Source organism: Scomber japonicus, chromosome 17 (assembly GCF_027409825.1).
Source record: "Scomber japonicus isolate fScoJap1 chromosome 17, fScoJap1.pri, whole genome shotgun sequence".
Classification (NCBI taxonomy): Eukaryota; Metazoa; Chordata; class Actinopteri; order Scombriformes; family Scombridae; genus Scomber; species Scomber japonicus.
In genome coordinates this window covers 29,218,024-29,236,761 of record NC_070594.1, presented here as the reverse complement: position 1 = coordinate 29,236,761, position 18,738 = coordinate 29,218,024, and the positions used below count along the sequence as shown (strand labels likewise).

Sequence of the window (18,738 nt, the reverse complement as noted above, 5' to 3'; positions counted from 1 at the left end):
ACACACACACACACACACACACACACACACACACACACACACACACACACACACACACACACACACCCCTTATCAGTGAGTGCCTGCTGGATCTGTTCTGGCTTTACAATGATAATACCGTGCCAAGCCGACTCCTCACTGGGCGGACACTCATTTTTGCGTGTATGCATGTATGTGTGTTTCTGTGTATGATAGGGTGGGTGTATGTGACGCACATATGGATTTCCCTGTTTAGAAAAAATATAGTTTGGAGGGCAGCAGGCAGAGCAGCATGCGGAAATATTGCCTAGTGTACATTAGAAATCCATCAAACAGACAATGGCTGGTTTAGAAAGCACCACATGACTTATTACACCACATGGCATGTATCACACAAAACAGAGCTGGCACCCGCAGGTTGGTCTTTTTTTTATTTTTTTTTATAACAAAGACACACAGCATTCATTCCAAATGGTTCTACCAAGCATTAAAAAATAACCTCTCTCTATCAAAAACCACTTCCATCACAGCAAACTTTGCTTAAAAAAAAAACAGGAGTTTTTTTTAGAAAGGAAAGGATTTCTCAAACTCTACAGGCTCGTCTCTCTCTACCTGTTGGAGGAATCTGTTCCCATGGGATTTCTCCACGGAGACTCTCGTCTGTGTGAGCAGCAGAGACACTGACTTTACAAATTACAGCTTATTATCTATCTATTAATATGTCTTTCCATCTGTCTGCTGCCTAATGAAATGAGCTTTAGCTTTGCTCACAGGATCAGAATCTTCATAATAAAGTAGAATAATAAAGTTTTATTTTCTTACAATTTTCATTGTAAGGCCCTGACTACATGTACCAAACCTCTGGATACATATTATGTTGTGACTATTCCTCCCTAACACTAACTTCTAACGTCTCACTTTGGAGTGAATGATCTACAATGTTTCCAGGTGTTGGGGAGTACTACTGCATGTGTAAAAGTAGTATAACATAAAAATAAATAAAATATAATAAATAAAATATGTTGTGCTTCCAGAGGGAGCTGTGTAAAAAGTCTTGAGTGATGTCACTTGAGTCAGCATTGGTTGGGGCTGAAATGCCAGAAATAAGTGAGGTTACCCAACTTCTGCAGGCTGCTCCACATCTCTGCTGAAGGCTAGCAGCTCCAGGCTACATTACTCACTACTAGCACTAAATAGATGAATCTCCAAACTGAATTGTCAGTGGTCAGAGTTGCTATTTGGGTAATATAGGCACCAGATTTTAACAAGGGAGAAGAATATATTGAATAAAAAGATATCTCTTTAAACTGACATCATCACAAGTCCATCAATATAGGACTGCAATGTTAAATCAGTGGTGTACTGTGTTAAAAATCACACTGACAGAAAAGTCGTTTTTGTGTGGAACAAACTTAAGATGTACTGCGAAGCCACATAGGAGTAAAAAAAAAACCCATAATTTAAAATGTAGATAATACAGTGGCTGACATCATCCTAAAAGAATAGTAGCCATGTCGCTTCCTTTGATACCATGTCTGCTTCTCCTCTCTTCTCCTGCTCATTCTCACACAGATGCCTCAGCTGCTCTAGTTCCCACAAAGTCACTGAGTATGTTGAGTGTCCTCCCATAGAAACGTGCACACGAAGGCAACATAAGCTTTAGTGATGTTAGCCAGCGCTGAACGGCCCCAGCAGTGCATCATGCTAAAGCTTACTGATGCTAATGCTACAGTGTGTCCACATAAATGTTTTCACTGACAAATGTACATATAGTAGCATCACTGCTGGCGTTCATGAATGAATTGTTTTTTTGTTTTTTTTATCTTTAAACCAATATAGAAAAAAATACTGTCAAGGTAACGATACACAACAAATGACACAGTAAACTCAAATAAAGATACTGTACCTTCCGATAACTGGAGATTTGCTACCGTTCATTGTGTTTGTTCTTTCCCATGGCTTCCTGGGCATGTCTGAGGAAAAAATATAGAAGAAATATAAAGACCAAGGTACACCTCCCAAGTGGTGTGCAGATCAGCAGTTGAATAAAGTAAATAATCCAATAATCCTTTAACCATCATAGGACAAATTAAAAATCTGACATCCAATAACTGTAAGATAAAGCAAATCAACGTCTGCTGTGTTGGAAAGATTGATGTTTCAGCTCAGTCTACAGAATGTGACTGCTACTGGTTCCCTCTCACACTCACCTGGTGTGCTACAGGCTGACACTTTAGGGGTCGTGTTTATATCACCCTCCTCCTGTTGACAGATAAACAGGGTTCAAAGGTCAAACGTGAGTCAAATATGACTCATGGTGATAACTGGAGAGAGTTACTACATAGAATTAGTGGATATCTTCTAGACAAAAAGAAACAGGCAGAGGAGCTTTTATCATTGTATGTGTTTCTCCAGTAAAACACAGACACAGCTCTAAATTCTGTTTTAATATCAATCAAAAATGTGCATGCGCATCCAAGCTGAAGAGAAAAGGTGCTGGACTGAAAGTGAGCAAATGCAGAAAACTACTCTAGTGACCTGAGTGTGATGAAGAGCAGTAGTGCTTGAGATGTCACCTTGGTGCAGTAAAGTCTAAGTGGACATTGAAGCCTTGCAGTGTGCCAGTGTTTCTCTGTTTTTCGATAGAAATCTAAACTCCATAGATCAACACATAAAGGGGAAAATAATGCACTGACATCACGGCAAAAATATTCATGCTTACATTTCTTTTCAGTGAGATTTAAATTAGAAATGTGCAAATGCTACTAATATCACATGTAGGTCATGGTGATAATTTATATGACTGAGATCAGAAAACATGCACAATATGCAACCTGAAAACCCCTAAAATGTTTATGTTTCATAACTGTTAAGTAAAACATCAACAAAACCCAATAATTTCTGCATATGTATCACATTAAAAGCATAGCAGGAAGTGTTGAGTTTCATTGACATTGGATTAACAGCTACGGAAAACAAAACAAATGACTGGAATTCATTAGTGAAAGAAAACAGTATTTATTTCTTTTACACTCAGCACAGTGAGAATGGTGTTGTAGAAACTTGCATTATACTGAATGTATCAACATAAGTCCATATAGAAAACATTTGACTAAAATATGGAAAGTACTGGATACTGGAAAGTACAATTCAGCAGTTCACTATCTAAGAAGTTATGGTGAATGAAACTACAGACAGGAATGTAGTGCACAACATCCAAATCAGGCATGCAGAGTATCAGACAGATAAAGCACTGAGTGATGGATGAGTCATTGCAGAGAGGAATGTAGTGAATGTGGTGTACCACGTATGTGTATTATCACACAGAGGAGCTATTATGTGATTGAGCAGTGAAGGAAAGTGCTGATATTTTGGGCCTGAATAAAACCAGATAGAGATATGAGTGATGTGAAGGAAGTCAGAGCAGCTTCTAATGACACTTACTGATCTCTGGTCGGGTTCAGGTGATGAGCCCTTCTCTGCAATTCTTCTCCTGTGAAGCACACAGTGAGCAGGTACAGTGAGGACATTGCGTATGTTTCTCAGTGTAAGCATCACCATAGTCTCCTCTGTTTCACAGTTAAGATGATTTGATAGCAATAAAATGAAGTTCTTGAATCCATCAAAACCTATGTGTGAATCTGTCTAGCTTGAGCTATGCTAAAGCTACCAATGACATGTGATGTGTCTCTACCTCCTGGCCAATAGAGCACTCATCTCCTCCATAAGCCCTCCTCCTCCAGGCAGAGGGCCGTTGCCTCTGGTCTCCGTTTTGGCCCCTGCAGCCCCCGACAAGGCTGCTGCCAGAGCTGCCCCTGCATCATCACTCTGGAGGAACAAAAGCAACATCTGTAGTTAGACACAAATGAATGTGAAAGTTCTTTGCTGTGTGAGTGAGGCGATGACACTTTTTTAGGGAAACAGCTGAATTGCTGAAAGTGTATTAGTGGTGCTTTGTTATATCAGTCATATGCCAAAATCACTGCAACTGAAGCACAACGTGGATCCGTTTGGAATAATAAACAGCAACATGAAATTCTCACAACCAGTTAATTCCACTTTTCTTCACAACTGTTTATGAAAGATGATGTCTCTTGATTCCCTCATGTTTCTTACATATTTCTATGATTATGATATTATCGATTTAAGTAATGCAATATGTTTCCTGGCAAATTTGTAGTTGATGTGTTGATGTATGTGTTTTGTCATGTCATAAACAACAGAAGACATGCAGTGTTTTACAGGGAAGCTCTCGGCATTACACGTAAACCTCCTCTGTGTCTGATATAAGATGTGACAGATGGCGACTGTGTGTGTGTGTGTGTGTGTGTGTGAGATCATGCGTGAACATGGCGTGTGTGTGGGCGTGAATGTTTCAGTGACAGTGATTCTGAGTGATTCTGTATTAAGATTCTGTGTAAGTGGTGTATGTACGGCAACAATGTTTGGATACAAAGGTTGACAGAAAAACTGAAAAAATAACTTACTAATGCTGTTATATACTACAATCTTGTATAATTCAGATTTGGATATGAAAAGATGTTTCAGTGTTTCAGACATGTGAACCTTTCCATTGATCGAGTAGCCAATCATGCGCTCACCCTTGGCACTTTGCGCAGCTTGGCTCCAGCAAGGGCGGCGGCCAGGCCTGAGATGGGGCGGTCCTCAGTAGGAGAGAAGAGGCCGATGGGAAGGGGAGGCGCAGGGGGAGGGGGTGGGGCTCCGGGAGGAGGAGGAGGGCCGGGTGGAGGAGGAGGGGGGGTCCCGCCTTGGGTCAGTGTGGGAGGCAGGGGTGGTGGAGGGGGAGGGGGAGGGTGGACGGCCAGGCCGGTGGGGGTGACGGCCGGGGTGGCGGCCGCCGAGGTCACAGTGGAGCTGGGTGGCAGGGGTGGAGGTGGGGGAGGGGTAGGGGTGGCCGCTGTCTGCGCCATGTCTGTTGGAGGAGTTGGGGGTGAGAGTGGGGGGGGATGGGCAAAGACACAGGGAAGGAGAATGAAGATCAAACTGTCATTTTTCAAAAAGTCCATCACTGATAAAAAAAAACAAAAAAAAACTGCTGACTTCAGCCTCAGTTTGGATGATTTCATTATCTGTCATTTCTTTATACTGTATGAGGTTTTTTTCCCTCCCTATTCCAGTTTTAACAAACCTTACAACTTAAACAACATTCAACACTGTTTTAGTCTGCGTATATCTTTCTATGGTCTATCAGCAGGGTCAACATAATCACTGAATTTATAGAGCAGTAACAGTGGATGTAACTTTTGTAATGGAGCAAAACATGGAATGCATACATTGGATATGACAGCATGCCACAGAAAGTCATAGAAAATTGTGTTTTATCCTCATGCAGTGTTAGTAAGTGGTAGTGGCTGGTTAATGGTTAGAAGTAGGGCTGGGCAAAATGTGCTGAGTCAGACATCTACATTTCTATTCATTGTGTATTAGATTCAAGAAACAGAATTAAAACAATAAATATCAGTTTATGAATTTCCCAGCCCTATCTGGAAGGTGTAGATTAAAATAAACGGACGTACAGAATTATATCAACAAGACACATATTTTGGTGCAATGACACACAAACATTTATAGAAACACATAATGAGCATCTGGTTAACACAGGAACTTGGGCAGCAGTTGTATTTAGGTCAATACCATCTGCCTAAATATGATCTAATTGCCAAAAAGATGATCACATTACTAATCTAGTCACAGTAGTCCACATTAAGCTATGATGATCAGATGAGTAATAATTGTGTTCTCATCAGAGACCTAAAAAGCCATGATCAATAATCTATGATGGAATGTGAGCATGCTGAGTTGTGATCAATGTGACAACAAGCAGTCCAGCAGTCCCTTCCAGCCAATCAATTTGATAATGTCTGAGGGTCAAAGGTCATTAGGACAGCTCCTGTGGCTACTAAGAAAATCACAAAGGGATAAAGGTCAGTGGAGCAGTGGGGTGGATTTGATGTTTATTCTTTTATTTGTTTTTTTAAAATGTATTTGTTCACTTTCACCCTTACACTGTTGCTTTTTTCCAACTATACTGCTTGATCAATTTGAATTTCTCCTGAGGGGCATCAATAAAGATACATCTTATCTTAAACACAAAGCTACACTAAGCTCTAGTGTTTTATTTTGAAAGACAGAGACAGCTTACTTTTTTGTCACAGAAACAGAAATCCTCAAAAATCTTAACAAGATTTGATACAGTGGATATTTCAAGTGAAATGTTTGTTGAAAAAGCATGGATACATATCATAGTATAATTTTACAAGTTGACTACGACTTATTTGTTATAATAATGATAAGGGGAGGGGATGAAATTGTGTTTGGATGGGGAACTGTCCTTAGCCTTTAAAATATCCAACTGCAAAGCTCAGGTCTATTTACATATTTACAAATAAAACCTGAAACATTATTTTGATTAAATCATTTGATCAAGATGGGAATGAAAATTTGATTTAATATTGGATAGACACTGACTCCACATATGATGTCTCAAACAGAGAGTTTCTTGCTGTAACGAGATATTGCGAAGGGAATGACAATAAGAATGGAGGACACACAGTGTTGAAATCAACTGGTGAATTTGTGGAGGGAAAAAATGCCCAAAAGTTTGGGTGAGAAATGTGTTGACAAAAGAGAAACAACCAAGAAATGAAAGAGACAGTGGTTCAACACAGTCAGGGTTCTGTGTCCATGTACAGTATGAACATATTTATATTTAGGCCAAGAGACAGACATGCCATGCTCAAAGTCCAGACATATTTGATATCCAATGAACAGTCAGCCAGCCAGACCTTTAAGCAACAAGCGCATGGACGTACAGTACATGGAGTATATGAGAAGACTGACAAAGAAGTTAGACAGGCTTGAGTGACAGTGACCGCTACACCAGGAGATCCCACAACAGTCACTGTAGCAGCTGTTTAATGTCATAAACTGCAGAAAAGATTAATGATTGAAAAGTCAGTTGAGAGACTAAATCTGGAGCAGCCAGGACCGACGCTTTCCTCTACAGAAAGGTAAAACTTCTCTGAGATCAGCCTGTATTATGGGATTCATTTGGTAGCAAGGTATCCAATACTGTTGAACAGCCCCCAACCCTCATTAGTGTGTGAGACAAAAAAAGCAGTGAAAGACAGAGGGGAGAGAGGCAGAGAGAGAGAGAGAGAAGAGTCCGGACTGGAGGCCTTACCCTGGGGCTGGGGCTGAGAGGAGAAGCCCCCTTGCGGGTAGGGCTCTGGGCCTGCGGCTGTGTCCATCTCCCCTGACCCTGACAGGCCCAGGCCCACAGGGAGGGAGAGGTGCTCAGCAGAGGCGGAGGTGGCGGCTGCGGCAGCAGGGAGCGCTGTGGAGGGAGAGGGCACACCAGGAGCATGGGATGAGGAGGGGGGAGACGAGACGGAGGTGGAGGAGGAGGACGGAGGGGGAGCCACGGGGGATGGGAGAGGGGGCGGGGTGGGCGGGGGAGGCGGGGTGGGGCAAGAGATGCCGATCAGGGTGTGGCTGTGCGGGATGGTGACCGGGGAAGGTGCGGGGAACATGGGCGGCCCGTTCGGGGATGGCGATGGGGGCTTCTGGGTGAGAGGGGAAGGTGCTGCGATGGGGATGAGCGGACGTGGCCCTGTAGCCTTCCCTGGAGGGCTGCTTATCATGACGGGGGGCGAGGGTGGCAAGGGAGTGAAGTTGGACGCGGACCACACCACTGACTTGGGTGGAGGCGGAGGGGCTGGGTTGGGGGTGGGAGCAGGAGCAGGAGGCGAGGCTTGGGGAAGAGCCTGCTGTCGCCTCGGTACTGTGGCGTAGTGAGGGAGGACCGGGTGGAAAGCGGAACTGAGTGAGGTGGCGAATCGGGACGCAGAGTGCCTAAGAGGTGGGGTTGGGGGTGTTGTGGAGGAGGGTGACAGTGTCCCGGGGGTTGGGTAGGTGGGTGTGGATGGAGATGCGGGGGTGGAGGACGTCCTGCCGTACTCCTGAGGCGTGGGACTGTACAGGGTGCTTTCGAAGGCTAACCGCACATCAACAGACAAAACCAAGGTGAAGGACAAGACAGGACAGAAAGGGAAGGAAGGAAAAGAAGGCAGGAAGGAAGCAGCCATCGTGCACACGGGAAGAGAAAGACAGCAGGTCAGGAGAGAGAGAAGGAAAGAGGGAGGGAGGAAAAAAAGAGAAGGGGGCAGATGAAGCAGGAAAAACCAGCACAGAGCAAAACCACAGTTTTATTCCAGGGTGTGTATTGTTTTGGTGGGTTGAAGTGATGCTACTATGTTAGTGAAAAGGTGTTAGCACTGTGGACCAATAGCCAGAGACACAAAGCTTTTACAGTCTTGCTCACTGGAAGAAGAGGGGGATGGACTGAGGAGGAAAGAGTTTACCACACAGCGCAAACACACATTTTAACATCCAATGAGACGCATCTTGTCACCAGTGTCATCAAGCCTGTTCAATAAGTAGAGGGCCACAACACTACAGATATTTCACTCCTCAAAACTAAAGCGAGCCAGTCAAACTTTTAAATAGTGGAAACTTTCTATGTAAATCAAAACATTTTGTCTCCCCACCTGATTTCTGCTGAGGTGTCTTTGATTTGTTACAGGACAACTGATTTCTTACTTTTTTTTTTTTTTTCTCTTTCAACAACAACATTTATTGGTGATAGTGATGATTCAGTGACCCAGCATTAACACATCTCTCAGGTGATCCAATCAGGAGTGGACAGCATTAAACACAGTTGTTAACTCCTCTGAGGTGCATTGTGATCTGATCACTCAAAGAACGTGCTGAGGTGGTCTGGAACGCATCGGACCACATATTGTAGCGTAAATGCTAACGTGTGCTAATGTGTCCCCAGCAAAGATGTAATAGGAAAATATGTCATCAATGCAGGTGTGGTGGTTGTCTTAGTAAAAGCTCAACAACCGTTGATGATTGGACTAATCTTAACAGATGGAGTAGAACGTACATGTATATTACTTCTTTAAAATTCTCATAGCGGGTTGAGCATAGCTCAGCGGGTAGCGCTCCCGCCCCATGTGTTGAGGCTACAGTCCTCATTGCAGATGGCCCCGGTTCAAATCCCAAGCCAAGCAGTCTTATCCTGCGTGTCATTCCCCCTCTCTCTGCCTGTTTCCTGTCTCTCTCCACTGTCCTGTACATTAAAGGCAAAAAAGCCCAAAAAAATATACTTAAAAGAAAAAAAAATTCTCTTAGCTCTTTAGCCTGAGCTAAAAACAAGTCTGGTGCTTACTTACTTACTTACTTATTTATCTACTTGTGTTTTATTTTTTCTTTTAACTTCTACCAATAGATCCTTTCTTTGCTCAAGAAAGCTTTTTTTTCTCCTAATAAATTATGTTTTAAAGGTTGTATTTTTTATAATGTGTGCTTTTGTAAAGCACTTTGAATTACCCAGTGTATGAATTGTGCTATACAAATAAACTTGGCTTGTCAGTACTGCCCTTTGATCTTCTTGTGGAAGTGATTTGGCAATGGACACAAGTTTGAGACACATAATAGAGACAGGTGTGAAAGGCAACATGTCCACTAGCAGTGTTGGGGAACATTACTTTTAAAAGTAACTAATTACATTACTAAATCACTGCCATTGAAAAGTAAATCGGTACATTACAGCATTACCTTGGTTAGAGTACTGTAGCATTACTGAAAATGAAAACCCCTTTTTGATTCATCATGTTGTTTTAGTCCAGACCTTTGGATATAATGACTGTACCATCATCACACAGCCAAGTCTGACCCATCATCTGTAAATCTAGACACAATGTCCCTTTTACAGCTCTTTGTTGTATTAAAGTGGTTTCAAGTTTGAAGTAGAGTTCCTCACAGTTGACAGGCTCTTGTTACCCAGGCACAATTTAAGGCTGATTTATGCTCCGACACCGTCGTTGTCCTTTCAAAGTTCTGCGTCAATGGAACGTGTTGCTTGGGAGTGTGACTGTGTGTGTGTGTGTGTGTGGTTTCAGAGGAGTCTCAATCTGTATCCTTGTTTATCTTCCGGTCACAGTAGCATGTAGCATTGCGCTATGTGCTCTAATAACATAAAACACATACCTTTTGTTCATTATTAATAAATAAAGCAACTGCCGGAGGAACTGACGCTTTGACCGGACCAATCACAGCCCTTGCGGTCCGCATTGCCGTGGCGCGTAGTTAGGATATTTTGGAGGTGCACGTCAGCATAGACATATATACGTAGACGCCGCATTGACTGCTGCTGCCGATTGGAGCGACGTGCCTACACGGCGGCCATCTTGGTACAGGGCCACTCGCTCCTGCAGCGCATTACGTCTATAGAGGAATGACTGTTTGCACCATGGTTTGCACTATTAAAAAGTGCTCATACATTGCTGAATTGTAATAAAAATAAATAAATAAAATTGCTCAATTGTCAAGAGAGACAGACAGACCGATAAATACATAAATAGAACAAAAGTGACCCAGAAAACGTTTAGGTGTGTTCAAGTCTTTATTTAGAGAAGTGCTTGTAGGGTTATATTTCATTTGATTATTATTATTATTATTATTATTATTATTATTATTATTATTATTATTATTATTATTATTATTATTATTATTGTAATCATTATTATGTTGCTATTATCATTATATTATTATTATTATTATTATTACTATTATCATCACTATTATTATAATTAATAATACTATCATCATTGTCATTTTATTATTATTATATTATTAGTACTATTATTTTTTTATTATCACTCTCAGGCCAATGGGAGCTACACCGCGTTCCAAATTATTATGCAAATGATATTTTTCTCAGATTTTCCTAAATAGTCAATGAGAATGACAGTCAGTATAATTTTCAAGTCATCAACCGTTAGAGTATAATTCAAATTTTATTGAACAAACGTCCCAATGATAACAGTATTTTTTTCAAAAATAAAAAACTCAAAATGCACTGTTCCAAATTATTATGCACAACACAGTTTCAAAACATTTTATAGGTTGTAAAGAACTGAAAATGGTCATTTGTTGAATTTGCAGCATTAGGAGGTCATAATTACTGAAATCAAAATCTATTTCAATAAAAAAAGCATCTTAACAGGCCAAGTTACATGTTAACATAGGACCCCTTCTGTGATATCACCTTCACAATTCTTGCATCCATTGAACTTGTGAGTTTCTGGACAGTTTCTGCTTGAAACATCGGATCAAGAGAGCAGCTGCTAAAATGCCATCATGAAGCAGCAAACAGGTATTCGAAGCTGCTGATGCCTCTGGAGTCGGGAGAACGGTTGATGACTTGAAAATTATACTGACTGTCATTCTCATTGACTATTTAGGAAAATCTGAGAAAAATATCATTTGCATAATAATTTGGAACGCGGTGTATAAGCCCTGAAAGAGAACAGCTTTTTTCTTGTGCTGCCACTCTGGTATGTGATTGAAGTGATTTTAGCAATATGGTGCATCCTAATTTTGTGAAACACAGACACCAATAAACTCAGCAAGTTTGAGTGGTGGTTGTCGATGCCAAATTGTGTGTCTTGTATGTGTTCCCTGACTAAGAACACATCCTCTGAGCCACTCTCCTCCCGTACAACATGTGTCACCACTGATGACTGCTGCAAACAGTAAGTAGAATTTGTATTTGGGTAGTAAAACCATCATTTTTAAAATATCCAAGTATTCTGTGTCTACATGTGTGACGTTTTTAACAAACCAAACCGTTTGGAGATCGGTTGAGATTTCAGTGAATAATTCTACTTTTAGACTGTGGAGCACCTCTTACTTCCGTAGACATACATGTACTACTGCCTCTGCTAGCCCCGTACCAAGATGGCGGCGCTTTAGGTACGTCTCTCCACAGTCAATGCGGCGTCTACGTATATATGTCTATGCACGTCAGGCTATGGCGTATGGGTCTGCGTGACGCAGAGGGCTACACATAGCTACACCATCAGTCTGACGCAGAAGCATAAATCAGCCTTTACATGTTACTGTAATGTTCTTGCTCTCATTTCCTCCCACAAATTCAATATAATGTGAATATTTCCATGAAGTGAGTGCTGTCTCTTCTGCCATCTTGCTCACCGAGCTGCCGTACACGAGTGCAGTGATATAACCATAGCACTTAGCCAGGTGCCTGCCTGCCCAAAAAGTAGTAACAGTGCGAATTCATGGTGGATTTTCTTTTCTTGTGGCACAAAAACACATAATATAGTTGGTTCAATAATAATAACGAACTATCTTTTTGAAAACGTAACTAAACAACTGGGTACTTCAATTGTAGACCTAACACATTATATTACTCGTTACATCAAAAAAGTCATCCAAGTATTCTAACATGTTACTTTGTAATGCGTTACCCCCAACACTGTCCACTGGTGATTGGATCACCCAAAAACAGGACCAAAGCTACTTCTAGTTCACTATAGCAGTCAGAAGCATTATATTAAAGGTATAATGTCTCACTTGTACAGATTTCAAAAAAGCTGCTTGTGTTCTTCATTGAAAAAGACAGACTAAGCAAAAATTCCAGGACCCACAAGTTAGATTGAGCTATTGAATTTTAGTCAACAATAAATCCATTTTGATTTGATGATCAGCTCTTTTAAATCTCCTGTTTAATTCATAGTCCTGGGACAAGCTGTGACGTACTAGAGAATTTGAAGGCCAGGTGCTGATTAGACGACATGATGTCAACAAAGTCTGTTCACTAATAAGCATACTGTTAATAGATGATATTGTATGAAAACATTATTTGTGTCAGACTCAGTTGATGGACTGATGGAATTCATGCTGTCCATGATACTAATCTCTGGACTTCAATCTGTTTATGTTTCAGATTCTTCTACTATGTGGATGCTGTATTTGTGGTGTTAGCGGTTTAAGTTGTTTGGCCCTGGTATATTAGGGTTAGGGGCCAGAAAACTAACAGGAGAAAGAGAAATATGTCAATTAGGTGCAGGTTGTACACCCCCATACAGTTGTAAGAAGATGTATGGGTGTAAAGGAGCTTTAAATATAAAGTGTCAGTGTCTCATGTTGCCTGAACCAGCTCGCTATGGAATGAAGACTTAGAGCTCTGTTTGGTTGTGCTGATAGAAGAGGTGTTAGTTTCAATCTATGATACATTCGTTTTGTGACATTAAGCTCCACCCTCCACTCTATATTCAACCATTCTTTTTTTATTCTTTATGATGAGGGTCACCAACCTCGGGCTAATTTTGTCTTAAATACTTGATCTGCTTTTTAATGCATCTCTACTGGCTGAGTCTAGACCTACAACTAATTACCTTGATTGTGTTTGCTAATGTGCTACTGATGTGCTTAGCGTAGCCTGCATGGTGTATTGACCTGCCATATGTTTTCTGTGTGTTAAGTTGTTAATCCTCTCTTCACCTTCAGCTCCACTTCCCCTCACTAGTGATGTAATTGTTCACTTTTTTTTTTTTAATTCAACCTTTATTCTAATGACTGGATATAATTTGTTTTTGGCTCAGGGTTCAGTCTGATGCTGTTTATTGTTTTGGAGACAAAGCCAGAACACGGACATACCATTCCTTACAGCTGTTGTATCATTCTAATCAAAATAGTAAATCATGTTCAGTAATCCTTTTGAGACTTTTGAGAAATTAATGCATTTTTTTTTTCAAAAGCTAGAAATAGATGTATTTTCTGCTCATGCAAAGGAAAGCTGACATACATAAATCGCACATTTACTCACAGACATGGGTCAAATCTACACGCACACACACACGCACACGCACACACACACACACACACACACACACACACACACACACACACACTACTGGAAGAAACACTACTGGAATGGACACCTAACCACCAGTCAAGAGACGAAAAAGAGAAACTGATGGATTCGCAACTGTCTGGCTCTTTTCCAACCTCTCTTTCTCCGTGTGACTCCCTTCTTTCTGACTCTCCCAGCTGAACACTCTCACAGACTTCCACTTCACTACACACACATTTCTCTCTGACTGTCTCTTGTTCATTAAGCACTCTTCCTTCACACTTTGCTCCTTCCTCTGTTGTTCCTCTGCTTCTGCCAACTATTTCACTTTCATTTTGCATCACTTCTCTCTTTCCTCTCATCCTCCACTGAACTTTGACCTTTTCCATCATTCATCATTCCCCCCCCCCCCCCCTTCATTCTCTCTTTCTCTTCATCTCTCTTTAGCTCTGGGCGGGTCATGTGACTGAGAGGCCCCAGCTTTTCCTCTGCCATTCCACAACAATCAACACACGACCAGAACACACCGATTACACAGAGGGCTGGACACATGCACACACACACCAATATTAAGCGCACATGCACACACATGAGGAGACAATAAAGCCATACTGCAGCCAAGCTCCAATTTGCTAAACCAACTGGACTTTTTTGGAATACTTGAACACTTTAACAACAGAAAAAACGTAAAAAAGTCAAAAAGATAGATCCACCCAACAAACTTTACTATATAAAAAACCTGTCACACCTGTCTGAAAACACAGAATGTGGCGTGCACAGTGATGCTTTACCGTGCAGCCAAGATGAAAAGCAACATCAATTCTTGTAACACACACACACACACACACACACACACACACACACACACACACACACACACACACACACACACACACACACACACACACACACACACACACACACATACACACACACACACACACACACACACAAAGATGTTTAAACATTTAAAAAGTCCTCCTTTAAAAGTGTATTTCCCATTTTTGGCACCAAGTGGCAAATAATGTGTTCATCAGGTTTCTTCTTTCCTCTCAGTAACAGTGAAACATTTGAAGAATGTTTAACTATGACTAGTGTTTCTAAAGAAAGATGTTAATAATGCTAATTGCAGACAACAAGATGAAAAAGAAAAGAAAAGTGCCTCGTTAAGACAAGACAGAAAGAAGTTCATATAGAATGTATGATATAAAAGGGAAGGCAGTGAAGACATGTTGATAACACATTTGTTGACTTGTTGCTTTGATGAATGAACGAGCAGCATTCACAGTTACTAACACACTTAAAGATCATCACGCGTTAGTCGCAAGCACTTTTTCAGCCTAATGAGTTCATTTATTGATTTCCTTGTGCAGAACTTGTGCGTCTGCTGATGTTTGAAAGACACACATACTGTAAACAGTTATCCTGTGAGAGAGAAACAGAGGGCTAAAAAGCGTTACATGTTAAACACGACCTCATGTCAAACCCCAACATGCACGTGTGTGAGTTGACCCTCCTGCATTCCTGTGTCATGTCTTTCTCTGTGTGTTATTGTGTATGACAGCCCCTCCCTTTTGTTCTAAGGCTTTCTGCACAGGCACACGCACACACACATACACATACACATACACATACACACACACACACACACACACACACACACACACACACACACACACACACACACACACACACACACCCCTAGGGGTTTCACCGGCATTTTCCCTGATGATGTATTTTTAGCCTTCGCGTAACACCACCAAACTGTGTCTGAATGCCTACGTGTGTGTGTGTGTGTGTGTTTATGCATGCATATGCTAATAAGCTGAACATGGCACTGAAGCGTGCCACACAACATGGTCTTCCCCACTGACCCAGTCCTGAAACCAACTTCCTATCTCACAATCAAACCCTGATCCATGACAGCTCCAGTTTAAAATCAATGTACGTTCCCACCTGCTGCTCCACCTCGTCCATGCTGCTGACTGCTGCTTGTGTTCATTACATCAGCCTTTCTAAAAATCTAGCACTCACCCTTAAACTCAAGTACACACAATAATAACACATTTCCCTGCAGTGCCTCAGCAATCTGTTCAGAGCTGTAGTCCAGCCAATGGGCAGAGGAGCAGAGTGCAGGCCATACTGTGGCTTAACAAGAGGAGATAACCATGCTAGCGCAAGATGAAAAAGCTAAAGTCCTGCACCCACAACCTGTGTTTGAAGTAAGTTGTTGCTAATTCATAGTGTAACTAAACAGAGAGTGAGTTGCTTATTTTACCCAAGTAGCACTTTCTTGAAATCATTAGAGCTTGAAAATAAGAAGCTATGCTCGGTAAGTTTACTAGACTTAGGACATTTTTCAGTTGATCTCAACTGAATCTTGTTGTAGTAAAAAATATTAAATCACTGACAACACTACATTTAAGTCCAACTTGCTGCTCTACACAGATGCTATGTCCCAATTCCATAATACACACTAGAGCAGAAACGATTAGTGGATTAAACACTAAATCAGTTGACAGAAGATGAGGCGACAACCATTTTCATAATCAAATAAGTGTTTCATTTACTTTTCAAGCAGAAATGCCAACATCTGGTTGCAACCAGCTCCTTCAATGTGAAGATGTTCTGCTTTACTTTGCTTTATATCATTGTAAACTGAATATCTTTAAGTTTTGGACTTTTAATATGAAGGTGTCACACTGAACTCTGAGAGACTGAGATAGAAATGTGTCACCATTTTATTTTATAGATCATTAATAATTGTGCAGAGAATGAAAATAATTGTTGCAACTCTACTGTACACTAAATCTAACTACAAATGCTCAGTATGCTCAAAAAGCTTTTAAGTGTGCTTGTGATGCACACTGTTGTTCCACAATACAAAAGCATTAGATGAACTGATCACACTGTAAAAGGTGTTAAACTGGGTGTCTGTTAGGACAGGCATGTAAAGTGTATTAATTTCTTTGTGTACTATCTGCAAAAGGTCTACTAATACAATGAGTGTATAGTATGTACTGTAGTGTATCATCAGTATATAGTATGGAGTTGGGACACACTGAAATTCAACTCAGTTTTTTCACATAATTAATACCAGAAACTATGTCAAAAACTAATTTAAAAGGGAAATATGCTTCAAATTAAAATATTCAATTGTCACCAGTGAGAATATAAACTGATGCATTCATAAAGCTGCAGACTGCCTTTTGTCATGTTACACACTTGACAAGCTACTGTGTCAAACAAGCATTAAAGCCATTTTATGATTCTTTTGGTTTATATTATGACTTCGGAAAAAGATGCAAATCCTGAATTTTGTCCAAAAACCTGATGCATATGGAGGTGCAAGTGTGTGTGTGTATGTATGTGTGTGTATAATCAGGACGCCAAAGTGCATCACTCACCAGCGTTGGAGATGCGTCTCCCTCTCTCCCAGTCCTGCTGCTCTCTGTCCAACTGCTCCTGCTGCTCCCTCTCAAGCCGCTCTCTCTCCGCCTTCTCCCTCTCCATCAGCTCACGCTCAGTGTGCTCCTGCTGCTCCTGGCGTTCTCGCTCCAGTCGCTCCCTCTCCGCCTGTGCCTCCCTCTCCTGACGCTCCTGTTCCTGACGTTCTCGCTCCTGTCGCTCACGTTCCTGCAGCTCTCGCTCCAGGCGCTCTCGTTCCAGACGCTCCCGTTCCATCTCCTTCTGCTTCTGCAGTTCCTGGAGCTGCCTGGAGGGGGAGGAGGAGGAGGAGAGAAGAGGAGAAGCAGGAGGAGAAGTGAGAACAATGTCATATAATTTACAGCATGTCAACTATATTGTCTATTTTGAAGATTCACATCAGTACAAACATGCATGAAGTGGAGATTAAATCAAAACAAAACAGGAAGAATAAACTAAAAATGAGTGAATTAATTTAGAGCTTGCCTTGACCTCGCTGACCTACTGTTGTCTTTACATAAGACACATAATTATATAATAATTGCTTCTGGGCACAATAGCCATGTTGTTATGCAACCACAGTCAGCTTTTGTTCATTGTGGGCCCATTAAAAACCCAGACATTGAGTTTGAGGACTCGTTTCATTGCACCCTCCTATGGCTGCAGTGACATAATAAATCAGCAAAGAGTGTGAATGCAAGGCACATAGAAACAAACATTAAAAGCTTTCATTCGTTCTTTTTTTAAATTGTATGCTAAATGTTTACATGTGATAATGTGTTAATGGAGGTTTTCCTGCAGGTGTTCAGCACAAATTGTGTTTGCAGTTCCATGTTTGGTCACTAGGTGTCAGTAGAGGGCAGTAGGAGATAGAAGTGGACTGAGAAACGTGAGACTGTAGTAACAGTAGAGGGGGAGAAAAAGAGGGTAATGACCGTGTGTGTGTGTGTGTGTGTGTGTGTGTGTGTGTGTGTGTGCGTGTGTGTGTGTGTGTGCGCGAGTGAACATGTGTGACAATGACTTAAAGCATATTAGAGAGAGACAGCCGTTTCCAAGTACTGTAACGATCTCTGTGGGGAAACTGGGCATAAACAAGAATAACTGCAGAAAGAGTTTATATACGCAACAGACTATTCCATGGAGAGATGAAGGGATGAGTGAAAAAAAAATTTGAGGACAGCTTTCTGCCTTGGTGGGAACAATGGCAGCAAAACAGTAGAGCTTACAAATCTGAAATAAATAGCAGGGTAGTACATAAAGGTTGAGCACACATATGTATAAAGGGCATGTTCCGTGTCTTGTAGATGCATAAAAGAAAGCTATATAAACTGACTGAGTTTTGTGAACAAATATGCAGTACTGTGTGTGTGTGTGTGTGTGTGTGTGTGTGTGTGTGTGTGTGTGTGTGTGTGAGAGGGGGTGGAGAGCAGATTGCAGGTTGTAATCTGTCAGGTTCACACTCACAAGGTTTCCCAGGAAATCTTTCATTTTATTGGAAAGCGTCAACCGTCTTCTTGTCACATTCTGTGATTTACTTGCTCATAAATTGCGCTGGCTGTAAATGAGGGAGCATTACATTCATAAAT

General features: G+C 41.3%; 1 protein-coding gene across 3 annotated transcripts in view; it reads right to left on the bottom strand.

The window, feature by feature from the left end:
• The window catches only part of enah (ENAH actin regulator), a 69,213-nt gene that overhangs the window by 5,151 nt on the left and 45,324 nt on the right, over positions 1-18,738 (bottom strand). The window contains exons 4-10 of one of the 3 annotated variants that reach the window (XM_053336882.1): positions 17,134-17,441; positions 13,527-13,535; positions 4,581-4,897; positions 3,674-3,807; positions 3,424-3,472; positions 2,190-2,241; positions 1,886-1,952 (exon numbers count right to left, since the gene is read on the bottom strand). In XM_053336882.1, the coding sequence (XP_053192857.1) occupies positions 1,886-1,952; positions 2,190-2,241; positions 3,424-3,472; positions 3,674-3,807; positions 4,581-4,897; positions 13,527-13,535; positions 17,134-17,441 (936 nt within the window). Of the gene's footprint in view, positions 1-1,885; positions 1,953-2,189; positions 2,242-3,423; positions 3,473-3,673; positions 3,808-4,580; positions 4,984-7,260; positions 7,997-13,526; positions 13,536-17,133; positions 17,442-18,738 lie in introns of all 3 variants that reach the window. The other 2 variants (XM_053336880.1, XM_053336881.1) reach the window with 2 other exon arrangements.